Raw genomic sequence first — 15,481 nt, forward strand, 5'->3', positions numbered from 1 at the left:
AGCAGCACTGCAGTTGTTGGAAATATAAACTCATTTGAGAATGGTTTCCTTTCCAAGCAATGTGGTTTTCATATTATTTGTTTATCCCAATACATTCAAAATTGAGAAATGATTCATAAAGTTGACTGAAATTCAAATCCATGGACTATGTCTGGAATGTTGCGGCCAAAGATGAGTTGGTATCTGCATTCACCTCATGCAAAGTGGATGGATTCCTACATTTGTTTTACTGTTTTATTAACAAGTACATGCTGTGTTCAGCGGAAACATTCACAAGTGACTTTTTAGTATCTTTTTTTATCATGTTTTAGTATACAAAAACCTATTTTTGACTCTATTTTTAAAGGCAGGGGACACTTGGTAATTACTGAAAATAATTGTTAGCACAAAATCTTACTTGGTCATGAGAATTGGGAGTTGTTGATAGTATAAATTATTGTGAGATACGGCTACCTAAAGTAACGTAGTTTTTGAGAAAGATGTAATTTTCCACGAATTTGATTTTGAGGTCTTGCAATCAAGCATTGATCGAAATCAATCACTTAACTTCGTGTGACAAGGGTGTTTTTTTCTTTCATCATTATGTAGCAACTTCGATGACCAATTAGTACAATTTTCACAGGTTTGTTATTTTGTGCTTAATGTTGAAATACAGCAAGTGAGAAGACTGGTCTTTGACAATGAATAATAGTGTCCAGTGTCTTTAAGACTCTAAACAATTTTTGTAATCAAAAATCAGATTCAGCCATTTAAACTTTCTGTTTGCTTCCAATAATAATAATAATAATAATGAACAGTTCTTATAAAGTGCATAAATGTTACAAAATTTACAAATTTAGTTCCAAATTTAATTTTAAACTGTATTCAAACTCTGTTTATAAACAAGTATGTATTTGTCTCAGTGAGACGTTAATTATTTCAGCAATTGTGAAGCGCATAGAGATGTTAATTGATAAAATGCGCTATATAAATGTAAATCAATATTATTATTGGAGTACACACAACCAAACTGCCAATCGATACTTTGAATGACAAAATGTATGGACACTCTGTCCAAAAACACATTATTTTTTTAACAATAATGTGATTCATGTATTTTTTTTGGATAAAGATATTGATGAGTGTTTCAACAAGACGGATCTGTGTGATCATAACTGTACCAACACAGAAGGAGGATACAACTGTTCCTGTTTGAACGGCTTCCTGCTGCTGGAGGATGAAAGGACATGTCTATTTCAAGGTAATTTATTACATTTTTTGGATTTAAATTTGGGGTTTAAAGGATTTTGGTAGGCCTAGTCTTTGAAGGACACAAAACACAATAACCACAGATTAACATTAAACTTACACAGTTTGAAGACAATGATGGTAGAAAGCTTCCCTGAAAATATTACCATGTCTTGCTGAGGTGCTGTAGTTTTTGAGAAATGAGTAAATCAAGTCATGAAAATAATTTTGTTTGTCTCAGTGAGACGTCAATTATTTTAGCAATGTAAAATGTAATAACCAATTATGGTAATTAAAACATAACTGGTAATCGTTTCACATGCTAAAACTTAAACAAATATTATGTTTTGTGACATTGTGTCACTCTTTTCTCAAAAACTATAGCACCTCAGCAAGCAATATTTTTAAGGAAGGTTTCTACCCCAATTATCTTCAGACTGTGTATTGTTTAATGTAAGTATCTGGACATTGTGTTTTGTGATACAAAAAGTACCCAAAGCCTTTTAACAAAGAAAGGGACTTGAACCTCTAACCTCTGTATTAACGGGCCCGGTGGTGATGGGCCGGCGATCTACCATCTACCATCTAGCCCTAATGTTGACTATCTCTCTATTTTGTCAGTATATTTGTTTGGGGATGTCAGTAAGAGGCCATTTAACCTGTAATAGCAAAACGCAGCGAAGGATTTCCACACCCAAGTTTATCATGCACAAAATGAATACAAAATTAAATGGTGTTTGAAGCTTTGCGTGGTGTGAGGAATAAGAGTAACTCTATATATATATATGAATAGTAAACTTGCGGGTTCAACCATGTGTACAAATTTTGTTTCTTCTTTTTTTTGAAGGAGTGTTTGCTCTGAAAAGAGCCTGTTTGGTAACGACGGTTACACAGTAAACTCTTTCTGGCAGAGTATACTGTTCAAAACGTCGAGACCAATTTCAGAGCCAACACTCTTCAAAAGACATTTTACACATGGTTAAAACCACAAGTCTACTCTTCATATCTATATGTTACTCGGAATACAAAATTATTCAGTAATTTTTTTTGTGGTTTATTACTTTAAAAAAAAAGTAGTTGTGAATGACATATAACATGTTTGAAATCATAGTTTTAAAGGAACACATTGCCTTGGATTGGTCGAGTTGGTCTTTGAAAAGCGTTTGTAATCGTTTGTTATAAAATGCATATGACTAGAAAGATACTTTAAAAGTAGAATATAATGATCCACACAAGTATCACTCGAAATTGCGTGGTTTTCCTTTTACCTCGTCGACAAACATGGTCGGCCATTTATGGGAGTCAAATTTTAGACTCCCATAAATGGCCGACTGTGTTATTTCGCAAAGTAAAAGGAAAACCCTGCAATTTCGAGGCAAAATGGTGTGGATCATTGTATTCCACTTTTGAATCATCTGTCTAACCATATGCATTTTATAACAAACAGTTACAAACGCTTTTCAAAGACCAACTCGACCGATCCAAGGCAACGTGTTCCTTTAAGCAAACTCGTTAAAAACTATTTAAAAATTGGGTTGTACTGTTAAATCTGTCTTTTTTTAATGAAACTTTACAATTAGATTGTTGCTGCCTTTGTACACAATTTAGTTAAATTTTTACCATGCCAACATCTTGCTTGCAGCTTGCCCCCAAAAAACACTTCAGTTCTTTTTGCAGCCATCTGAATTGTACACCTGGTTTTAAAAATTTGTTGGTATTCCTTCAGAAATAAAATCCTTTGAACTACATAAAAATTCACTAAGAAGTTTACACAATTAATGCATAAAGGAACATTACAGGCTGTGGACACTATTGGTAATTAGTCAAAATAGTTATTTTCATAAAACCTTACTTGGTATCGAGAAATGGAGAGCTGTTAATATTATTACATATTGTGAGAAATGGCTCCCTCTGAAATAACTAGTTTTGAAGAAAAAAGTAATTTTCCACTTATTTGATTTCGAGACCTCAGAATTGGATTTGGAGGTCTCGAAATCGAACATCTGAAAGCACACAACTTCGTGAAACAAGGGTGTTTTTTCTGTCATTATTATATAGCAACTTCGGCGACCAATTGAGCTAAAATTTTCCCAGGTTTGTTATTTTAAAGCCATTGGGCACTTTTTAACAGTATTGTCCAAAGGCCCACACTTTGTGTATCACAACTCATAGACAAAATAACAAACCTGGGAAAATTTAGGCTCAATCAGTCATCAGAGTCAGGAGAAAAAAACGGGAAAACCAACCCTTGTTTCCGCATGTTTCGCGGTGTCATGACATGTGTTTAAAATAAATCCATAATTCTCGACAACGAGAATTAGTAATTGTTTTAATGTTTTCTGGAAAAGTAAAGCATTTCATCGAATAATATTTCAAGAGAAGTCTTTTACCATTACCTTCTGTAAACCCTGTAAGTTATTTGTAAATCTGTGACCTTTAATTTCTTTTTCTGTTCTGCAAGTGTATAATGGCTTTAAGCATATGTTGAGATACACAAAGTCAGAAGACTTGTCTTTGACATTTACCAATAGTGTCCAGTGTCTTTAAGGAAACAAGCAAGATGCAGGTTGCAAGCCTGAAGCTAAATGCTTATAAAGTGGAGGTGTTTTCATTGCAATAGAGACACCACTGTGGGAAGAAAACAAGGGAGAAAGTCGACACAGAGGACACCACACAAAAACATTAACAAATGTCAACTGATGATAACAACACTGACATTGCCAGCAACAGACTGCAGAGATAAAAACAGTTTCATGAAAAATAACAACAAGAAATAACAAAAAATAAGTAAATCTACTATAAGATAAACAAATAGAAAGTGCAAATTTATAAATAAAACACAAATCTTGTATGCTTTAAGGCTCTGGACCAGGCTTCTGACTTGGTGTACCGTTTTTCATTGGTCGTCGAAGTTGCGAGAAAATACTGAAGAAAAAAACAAACTTGTCACACAAGTTGGTGCTCTCAGATGCTTGAATTCGAGGGAGATCTCAGTTTAGGTCTCGAATTTAATTCAAACATTTTTGTGAGAAAATACTTCTTTCTCAGAAACTATGTTACTTCAGAGGGCGCTGTTTTTCACATAGTTTTATACTAAAAACAGCTCTCCCCTGGTCGTTTCTAATTAAGTTTTTAGGCTAACACTAATTTTGAGTAATTATCGATACTATCCAGGGCCTTTTAACAAATTTAATCAAATATTATGAATATTTTTATCTTGTTTGTATCTTAGAATGTAATGGTAATGGCGTATTGGACCCTACTGGATGTAGGTGCTACTGTGCCAGTGGATATGAAGGAGAAGAATGTCAAAGTATGTAGAATTTTATACACTGACTGTTTTCAATATTCAAAATTAGCTGTGTTAGGCTGACAGATAAAACAAGGAAGTTGGTAGCACTTAAACTTACTAAAAAAAAAAAAAAATGCATACAAGCTTTTGTAGCAAACTTGCATTTAATGAAGCAGTTTTTGTTGTTGCTTCGAAAGCTTATACAATTTTGTATGTAATTAGTTAGACTTTAGGGGCTACCACTTCTTAAAAAGTATTAATTTGTACTTGAAGAAATAAGACCTGTACAATGTATTATATGTACACAATTGAAATAAATCTTGAACCCCTCCCAAAATATACTTGATCGACAAAATGATACTTTTTGGATATTTATTTAAGTAGTGCTTATTAAAACTTACTGTTTGTTGTACATTGTCGGTATTTAAGTGGACTAAGAATGTTCAAAGTAACACCTCCCATGTCACATCCAAAGCATAATCAAGATGATTGCTTGGTTATTTTATAACCTTGCCAATTATTTATCTCTGTTTATTCTCCTGGAGCTATATCAATATTTTCACCCCAGTAGCCTCTTTGCTTGACCATGAATATATTGACAATTTTAAATAGCCCCCAACATACACAAAACTTTTTTGAGATGATGTTTTTATCAATTCTTACCATTATCTGTAAAGCGTAAACTGTTTTCCAAGGCTAAGCGCTCTGGATCTCTTGTTGATTGGAACACTTACAAACTTGTACGTAATCAGCTAAAATATTGCTCCCGCAAGGCTTATAAACACTTTGTTGATAACATGTTTTCATCTAAGGATAACAAAAAACGGTTTTGGTACTTTGTTCGTAGTAGAAAACGATCACCTACCCCATTGTCTTTTAAACATGGAGCCCAAACACTAGTCAACCCCCATGAAATAGCTTGTGCTTTTAATACTTATTTTGCTTCAGTTTTTTCTGCTGATGTCCCCGTTTGCCAAGACCCTCCCACATGTGATTTTCCCATTCCAGCTCTGTCTAGTATTAACTTCTCAGTTGATGATATTCAGCGTACCTTATCTTCCTTACCTCTGGGGAAGGCTCCTGGGCCAGATGGAATCAACGCTAAATTCTTGCGTAACACAGTTTCTACAATCTCTCCGGTTCTCTGTAGAATCTTCAATGATTCCATTGCCTGTGGACGCCTTCCCCGTGGTTGGAAGCTTGCCAACATCACCCCTGTGTTTAAATCTGGTGACCGTTCCCTTCTTAGCAACTATAGGCCTATTGCTCTCACTTCTCGCGTTAGCAAGATCATGGAGAGACTGTTAGCTAATGCTGTTAAAGATCATTTAAATTCTAATTGTTTATTGTCTGATAAGCAGCATGGTTTTGTTCCTTACAAATCTTGTGTCACCCAACTTATGAATGTGTATCATTCATGGGCTACAACTTTAGATAAGCGTAGTCCCCCAAGGATTGATGCAGTTTTCTTGGCTATGAGCAAAGCCTTTGATCGTATGCCCCACCATACACTTGTTCGTAAACTTGCCAGTAACTTTAACATCCGTGGATCTCTCTGGAGCTGGATAAAAGATTTTCTGGTTGATCGTCAACAAAGAGTCACATTTGTTGGTATGAACTCCTCATGGTCCGTAGTTAGCTCTGGTGTTCCTCAAGGAAGTGTTCTTGGGCCTCTGTTATTCAATTTATTCATCAATGATATATCTTACAACCTCAGTTCTAACTGTGTTCTTTTCGCTGATGATGTATTAATTTATCGTCTAATCCGTTCCTGTTTAGATGTAAGTTCCCTCCAGCATGACCTCGATGAGCTAAGCACTTGGAGTGTTTCCAATGGTATGACGTTCAACCCTACAAAGTCCAAAATCATGCATATTTCCCGTAAACACTCTCTCGACCCCCCTGTTTACACTCTTTCAGGTTTTCCTGTGCAACCCACATCCTCTGTCAAATACCTTGGAGTCACTCTGAATGCTCAGCTCTCTTGGAATAACCATGTTAAAAATGTTGTTTCAAGTGCCAATAGAACATTGGGCCTCATTAAGACCATTGCTTTCAATTCTTCTGTTTCAGCTAAGTTCTGTCTTTATAAATCCCAAGTTCTCTCCAGACTCAGGCCCTCGAACGGGTACAAAAACGTGCTACTCAGTTTATTCTTGGGCAGAGGATGGGTGAGATGTCCTACCCCGATAGACTTAAGTACCCTCAACTGGTCGTCTCTGTCAATTCGTCGTAATTTTTCTGTTTTGTATTTTATCATTAAGTGTAAGTTTCACCTTATTCACTGTGATGTGGCAGACATCATTTCTGTCAACCATAGATATCCTAATGTTCTCACCTTCAAACACCTGTATGCTAGAACCGATGCTCTGCACTTATCTGCTCCTCATCTTTTTCCCAGACTTTGGTCTAGTTTGCCAGAAAACATTCGTAATTCACTACTGCTCTTGCCCTTCCACAGCTTTCTCAAATCACTTAGATTTTCTGTCTGTCAATCTCATGAATCTACTGAATAGTAGCTTTAGCCCAATCACTTGTGCAATATTTTAAGTCGTTTTAATTTATCTACAAGTTTAGGTTTTATTTATTTATTTATTTCCCTTTATTGTTTATCCTTACCCCATCTGTTATTTTTACTTATTTATTTATTTTTAATTTAATTTAATTTAATTTATTTTTTATTCTTAATATATATTTATAATTTTCTATTGGTTTTTAATTTTCTGCTTTTGTTATTGCTTTGTGTACTATATTATGTTAAATCTATATTAATTTTATTGTGTACCCCAGATGTGGGGCAACAGATCTACGGATCATAGTATGTATTTGCTTTTGTTGTCCCTTGCCCATCTTGGGGTATTATGCTGTCAATGTATTTTGTTTTGTACTGTTATGGCGAATAAAATAATAATAATAATAATAATAATAATAATAATAATAATAATAATAATAATAATAATAATAATAATAATAATAATAATAATAATAATAATAATAATAATAATAATAATAATAATAATAATAATAATAATAATAATAATAATAATAATAATAATAATAATAATAATAATAATAATAATAATAATAATAATAATAATAATAATAATAATAATAATAATAATAATAATAATAATAATAATAATAATAATAATAATAATAATAATAATAATATTTAATTTATATTTTGTTGTGATAATGTTATCAGTACCATGTGCACCAAGTAACAGAGAGTGTTGGGTTCCATACAAGAAGCCACCAGTTTGGTACGATGACGATGCTTGTCCTATTTACTGCTTCGAATGTTGTAAGTACAAAAATCAAACCTTGTTTATAATAAAATAATATGTCTTATATAGCGCATGTATCTACCGAACAAGGTACTCAATGTGCTGAGTATATACAGAAAGATAGGTTATTGCAGTGATGAATTTGAGACCCAATAACTCTATCATACAAATTCAATTGAGGTCACCATATAGCTGCTTGAAATGTGTTATGTGTTATATTTATTTAATTTTGTTCAGCATCCAACAGCGCAAGCGCCAATTACATAATTAAGGAAAAAGGTTTTGTTTTGCATTATTTAAGGGTTTATTAAATTCACTGAATTCGCTCTTACTGGTGAGCTTATTATTAACTTTAAAAAATAATAAAAACAACAACACGATTCTTGTTTTCGTTGGCATGTTTTCATAAATCAACAGTTCCGCTTTTATACCTTCCATTCGTTCATCCTCTTTCAACCAAAAAGTATGAGAAATAAATTAAGTTTTGAAATACAAAGAATTTTTTTTTTTTTTTAACCCCCATTGTTCGATAACCAGAGCGAAAAAATGCTGTTAGAAAATGTGTAGCATGATCTAAAACAGGTACCTGACAGTTTTTCTTGAACACAAACAGACATGTTACTTGCATTTATAGAAAGATGCAATTAATTGGAATATTGGAATGGAGAGAGGATAGGAATGAATTGACCCTACTTTTGATCGGTTAATATTTGTTTCCCACTCTCAACCACAGTGTGTAATGAGTCTGACGGTGACTGTGCAAATAATGGCACCTATGCCAAGGTACAAGGCTTTGAATGGGAACAGGATATGTGTCGTTGCTACTGCTCCTTCCCATGGAGTGGACTCAACTGTGAAGGTAAGCAGCAGTGGCAGAACGAGCAGGGATGGGGTCAGCCTCGCTAAGCGCCATATCGATACCTCTTGTCACTAACCCTTGGGAGGGATGTACTGAGAAACAACGCTGATTGGCTCAGGAAATTGGTTATGGATTAGATGTCAAGTGCGTGCTGGCGTAGTTTTAAGATATTTGTATGTTGATCAAGCCCGTATTTTTTATATAATTAATATGTTCGCTCAGTCATGGCTCATTTAATTGTGCCAGCATATAGCACATTTAAATTTGCCATATCCAGAGGTTATGATCGAGCAACATGCTGGGAAAAAATGGTGCGGTGAGATCCATCACCCCTGGGAACGAGGTTGGGATGAGGTTTCCTTGCTGTATGTTTGGACCTTTGGGGAGGAGGGGGCCTCAGGAGATTCATGTTCAGACCCCTTTCCCCTGCACCCACACTGATTTAAAAAAAATTGTTTTTATGCACTTTGTCAAACACACAAAGCCTGAAGGCCACTTCAAGGTGTGGGCTAAAAAGTTTTGATCTCCAGGGGCCGGTGCCACCTACTCAAACGGCTGAAACAGGGTGACCCTTTTACAGTCCATACGGCTGTAGGCTTGGGTATCATCCATCAGAAGCCTGGCTGGTAGAGCAGAAAGCACTACCTCCACAACTTCATGTAGCAAGTGTCATGAATGAGACTCGAACCCACACTCTTCTGATCGAACACCAGAGTTTGAATTTGGTGCTCTTAACCGCTAGGCTGTGACATGCCAAAAATGATAGAAAAACTGTGTGATTGAGTTGTTTGATACATTAAAAGCAGCCCCAAATGATGGTTTGGTAGGGGAATGTGGGCAGGGGGAATGAAAATGTAAGGAGACGTCAGACTCCCCCCGACGATCAACTGGTATTTTTTTTATTAGGCCTTATTTTGAGCTTGGCTCTTGTCAAACAGTAAGTTAGATGGTCAATTATTTGAAACGTCTGCTGCAGAAGGCAAAAAGTAAGGTTTCAAATCCAACTGTTTCTGTGGATTTTTCTTTGCAGAACTTTAAAAACCTTTAGGATAACAAAATGTGCCAGGCCAAAAACATGAATTCATGTGTTCAACAATCGTTTAAGCAAGAGTTGCTTCTTTTGACTTATTTTCTGACCATATACATTGATAAAAATAATAATAATATCGAAGTCTTATACAGTGCACATATCTACCAAACAAGGTTCTCAAGGCGCTGAGTATATACAAACTTTTAGACAATAGGTTATTGCAGTAAAGAATTTTGAGACCCAATTGTTTAGCACCTTATAATGTTTTTTTTACAAGGTGCTCCGGCGCATACAGCAGCCACAGCCAGGAACACCGGGGCGAACCCCTTCTCTTTTCGAAAAAGTGCACTGGGTTCTTTTACATGCGTTACTCAACACATGGGACCAACAGCTTTACGTCCAATTCGAAGGACGAAGCAATGCAGGTTTCTTGCTTAAGGACACAAGTGTCACAAGAACCTGATTAATTTACTACAACTTTGGTTTTCAGTCTTGAGCTTGGGTTTTTAGTAATAAGATTTTCTTTATTTATTGTTTTCCTGTGCTATTTAGATTGTAATCTTTCATGTACAAATGGAGGAACACTGGACCCAAATACCTGTAGATGTAACTGCCCAGGTGGTTTGATGCAACCAGAATGCTCAGGTAAATTCCCACAAACTCATTGTCAACTTAATTTGTTAAATTGTCTCTTCATTACAAATGTTAGCTTTAGATGGGTCCAAGACTGAAAAATTATCATTAAAGACACTAGATACTATTGTTAACTGTCAAAGACCATTGTCTTTTCATAATGTGTGTCTCAACATAATGTATAATTATGTGAAAATTTGAGCTCAATCGGTCGTCGAGGTTGCGAGATAATAATGAAAGAAAAAACACTCTTGTCACGCGAAGTTGATAGCTTTCAGACGCTTGATTTCGAGACCTCAAAATCTATTTGTGGAAAATTACTTCTTTCTCAAAAACTTTGTTACTTCAGAGGGAGCCGTTTCTAACAATGTTTTATACTATCAACAGCTCTCAATTACTTGTTACCAAGTCAGGTTTTATGCTAATCATTATTTTAAGTAACTACCACTGCCTGTTCTTTACAGATTCCATAACTCATAATGTCGCGAGATTATCAAGCTGTGGACAAATTTTGTGACAGCAGCAAAACTCAAAATGCAAACTTGGGTCAATATTTAAACACGCAGTGGCATGTCCCTTTCAAGCCATTGGTGGAAACAATTGATTACTAGTTTCAATTGAAGCTTGCTCAAGAATGTGAACAAAATCACATTGGAAATGCAAACCTCGTTTTTTTATTGTTTTCTCTCAAAAGGAAATCTTTCAAATCAATGGAAGCTTTACAGACTTGTTGTATGGTGCTTTATAAAAAAAACAGGGGATTCAAATAAATTTATAATTCCATAAACCAATAGATCCCTTGCAAATAATGCCACTCTCTCAACCAACTCACTTGGGCAAAAAGAAACAGATCATATTAGATGACAGCTGTTCTTTGTGTGTACAAACTTGCGCGTGACTTTTGCCAACCGGCAGCTTTGCGCATTACTCAAGGGTTCTATGGTGGTTTCTTATATATCTTGTTTGGAAAAGAAGAGTGAAATCATACAGGTAGCCTGCAGAGAAACTTTGTGAATAGGGAAGACAGTGTTGCCACAAAGACAGTTCTGATTGTAGTTTTCCCAAAACATGGGTGCATCAAACAACTTTGTTTGCTTGAAAAATTTCAGTTCGATGCTTTAATGGATTTGGTGTTTCTGTCTCGTTCCATATAGATTCTTGTTCTGAAAGTTCACATTGGTGTACACAGGAAGTGGTTGGTTTGTGCCATCGAGTTCCTGTAATTCTTAAGAACTGTCCTGTTCTTTGTGGCCTGTGTGGTAAGTCAAGTCAATGAAGGAAAACTAGGTGGCAGCAGACACAGCACTGATCCAACCCAGCGAACCTATTCATCACAATAATTTTTGTTGCGCAATTTTTTTAAATCAATGTCTCCGTTTGTTATACAGTGAAGTGTAGTATGAATTGCAGGCAATGCTGTGTTTAACATGCTAACCAATTGACTTTTGTGAGCATGGCAAACAACGTAGCATGTGTGATGTTGGTGCTAGGGGAATGCAGGTTTTTGTGAGTGTTTGCGTAGGATTTGAACCTGCAAGTCTGCTGCCACCTAGTGTCACAAAATATCCATTCAATCTTTAACTTCTCTGCCATATCACCTCCTGAATAGTAATCCTGATTCCACACCGACCTTTAACACTGGAAAATATTACTGCAGAAGATATAAAAGCATTTGCGACTTTGCCAAGTGGATATAAGAGTATCGAATTCAAGCTCTGGTGCCTCTGTTCAGCAGTTGTTGTAGTGTGGGTTCGAATCCCGGTCGTGAAACTTGTGTCCCTTAGCAAGACACTTAACTTTAACTGCTTCTCTCCACCCAGGGGTACATGTAAATGGGTACCTGTAAGGGCAGAGATGGTTCTTGTGATTGGTTTTAGCCGAGTAGCGCATATATTTATCGCACAGGCTGTTTACTCCCCAGGGAGTTGAGATGGTTTAAGGAATGATTTAAGGCCCAGTGACCAGGGGTAATAATGTCAGAAGCGCTTCGAGAAGCCCTCGGGTGTGAAAAGCGCAATATAAAAACTGGTTATTATTTTCATTGTGCGTATCAGATTGCAGAACCTACTAATACCTTGAGTATGATGCATGGTTGGCTTATTGTTGTCTTGCCTTGCCTTCTTGCTCTGGGACCCGAGTCCGAACCCCACCGGGGGCACTATAGGCCTTTTCACACTAAGAAAAAATCTCTGTGTTGGACACCGGTCCGACACCGGTCCGACACGTGTTAACTAGTGAACCTTTTTAACACTGCAACATCCAAGTCTGCAGCTGACAGAGAATCTCATTTTCATGAAATTTGTATAACAATCTTTATTTATCTTTTTCTTTCAGCCCCTACTTAGACTTGAGGTGCTATTCAACTGATAAAATATTGAAGACATTATTTAAGGTGAATACCATCATCTTTCTTGAAGCCGTCACATCCAACTTAAAGGTACTGGACACTATTGGTAATTACTTAAAAATAATTGTTAGCATCAAACTTAGTATAACACATTGTGAGAAATGGCTCCCTCTGAAGTAACGTAGTTTTTGAGAAAGATGTAATTTCTCACTAAAATATTTGAATCAAATTCGAGTCCTCAGATGAGGTCTAGAATTCAAGCAGCCTAAACACACAACTTGTGTGACGAGGATGTGTTTTTTCTTCCATTATTCTCTCACAATTTCAACGATCAATTGATTCAAATTTTCATGGGTTTGTTATTTAATCCAGATACATCAAGTGAGAAGACTGGTCTTTGACAATTATCAAAGGTGTCCAGTGCCTTTAACCGGAATTTACACTTTTTGTAAGTACTCTAATTGCAGCTACAGCAAAAGCATTTTGAGAAACATTTCACTGCGAAGTAATATGGTCATGTGAAGATATTTCAGTTTAGTTGTCCCCAAATTTTAGTTTTGAGCGTAACACTTCTCAGACTGTGTATTCCTACTAGTAGGGAAAATCCTCTTCCTGCGTGGACAGATTCTTTCCGAATTATTGGCGATATCTCAAAAACCTCACCACTTTTGAAATGATATTTTCACATGTTAGTTTTATTGTTTACATCCACGTTTGATGGTATTATACTGGATTGGTAAGGATACTAAATATTATTATTTGATTTTGTCTGAAAGCTAACTGATTAGGGGGGGGGGGTCTGTGAAATATATTTTCCTCTGAAACGAAGTCATGTTATTCAAGAAAACTGTATCTAAAAGCCTCTGCAAAAATGCAAGAGCTGTTTTAAGTTGTTACAGCCAAAATTAAAGAAAAGTAGGTTAACATGCTGGTTTTTCATAATTTTCTTCTGACATGCACAATAGGGTTCTGCCCAAATGTTCAATGCACCGATCCTCCGCCCACGAACACGTGTGAGCAAGAACACATGGGGCTCTCCAATGCCTTTCTGCACAACTCTGCCACGTGCACCGCATGTCGGACCTCATTTGTGGGATGTCGGACCTAATTTGTCGGACCTTCGTTGCGTTGTGATTGGTCAATACGCAATGGGGCGGAGCTTAGGGGATTGGTCTATTGTTATTTCACGTATAGGGTTGATCACACAAAACATGAACACTGTCTATAACTATTTTGGTCAGATCATGGCCATGGTCAGATCTATCAATCCTGTAGAATACCTTAAAGGCAGTGGACACTTTTGGTAATTTCTCAAAATACTTATTAGCATAAAACCTTACTTGGTAACGAGTAATGGGGAGAGGTTGATAGTATAAAACATTGTGAGAAACGGCTCCCTCTGAAGTAAGGTAGTTTTGGATAATGAAGTAATATTCCAGGAACTAACTTGATTTTGAGACCTCGGAATTGGGTCTCGAAATCAAGCATCTGAAAGCACACAACTTCGTGTGTCAAGGGTGTTTTTTTCTTTCATTATGATCTCGTAACTTTGATGACCAATTTAGCTCAAATTTTCACAGGTTTGTTATTCGAAGCATGTTGAGATACACCAAGTGAGAAGACTGGTCTTTGACAATTACCAAAAGTTTCCAGTGTCTTTAGAATAGGATTAAAACAATTCAATGGTTCCAAAAACCATCAACGGGAAACACCACCCCAGCTTTAAATACTTTGCCTTTAAGATAAGTGTTTTATTGATGGAATTGTCAGTTTTTGTTCAATTTTGATGGATTTAATTTGTTGTTGGTCATTGAAGTATATTTTGTTATAAAGATAAATATTTATGTATGGCGATAGTATTTATATATAGTATATTGATAACACTACAGGTGTATTGTAGAAACCTCTGTGATACATTTTGATTAGCACCATGATAATGAAATGTACGACATCATTTATTTATTTATTTACATCAAGAATTCAAATTGTGTAAGTTTAGTTTTTATATGTTCACACTAGTGAATTTATTTTACTTCATTCGTTTCTTGTAGTTTATTTACTGAAATTTATAAAAAATATTTCACACTTATTAATGATCATTTTTCTAGGGCCTACAAAGCTATTGCTTTACACTTTGGGTTTTGTCTGGTTTAGTTCTTTATTCATCTTGTGTTTGCTCATATGCAATTGCACTTTGTTTGTTTTGGTAAAAAACCAAAAAATAATAAAGCTGACAACAAGCAACTTTGAATCCTTGATTGTATCTATAGCAACAAGATAATGATTTAAGTCTATCAAACAGCCAATATCAAACCCTGATCTATGATGTCACTATGTGCTACACCTCAAGTTTGATTGAAGATAATTCTTTATCACAGTTATCACACACACACTTACAAAACGAAATGACGCATCTGCGTCCCTTATCAAATTCACCATCCATCTCTTTGAATGAGATGCAGAAGCGCAATAATTGTTCTTCCAGTACACGATAATCCACCAACCATATGCTTGACTAAGATGGTGGTATAAATCCCTATAACCTACTCCAAGTTTTTACATTGCACACTGCGTATTGCGAGTGTCAATGCATACGCTCAGTGCAAAAATTAAGTTCTAAACTTTGTGCTTGCGCATGCTGTTCGTCTTGAAATAATGTTCTGAAATTAAAAACTTTGCGCATTGCATGTGAAATTTGAAGATAAATTTGTTATAACACCAGCGCTTTAGAATACGGAAAAGTATAGCGTGTCTGCGTCCCATACTCGGCCTTCAGCCTCGTTGGTTATAGGACGCAGAAGCGCTA

The 15,481-nt window shown here is 35.8% G+C and overlaps 1 protein-coding gene across 1 annotated transcript in view; it reads left to right on the plus strand.

Moving 5' to 3' along the window:
* Nucleotides 1–14,186, plus strand: part of LOC117288888 (mucin-17-like) — a 28,155-nt gene extending 13,969 nt beyond the window's left edge. Inside the window, exons 9-16 of the mRNA XM_033769757.1 lie at nt 1,112–1,240; nt 4,460–4,540; nt 7,725–7,823; nt 8,540–8,665; nt 10,248–10,340; nt 11,483–11,587; nt 12,663–12,765; nt 13,048–14,186. Coding sequence (XP_033625648.1) covers nt 1,112–1,240; nt 4,460–4,540; nt 7,725–7,823; nt 8,540–8,665; nt 10,248–10,340; nt 11,483–11,587; nt 12,663–12,673 — 644 coding nt within the window. The 3' untranslated portion in view covers nt 12,674–12,765; nt 13,048–14,186. The remainder of the gene's footprint in view (nt 1–1,111; nt 1,241–4,459; nt 4,541–7,724; nt 7,824–8,539; nt 8,666–10,247; nt 10,341–11,482; nt 11,588–12,662; nt 12,766–13,047) is intronic.
* Nucleotides 14,187–15,481: the final 1,295 nt, after the last annotated feature.

Source organism: Asterias rubens, chromosome 4, assembly GCF_902459465.1.
Source record: "Asterias rubens chromosome 4, eAstRub1.3, whole genome shotgun sequence".
Classification (NCBI taxonomy): Eukaryota; Metazoa; Echinodermata; class Asteroidea; order Forcipulatida; family Asteriidae; genus Asterias; species Asterias rubens.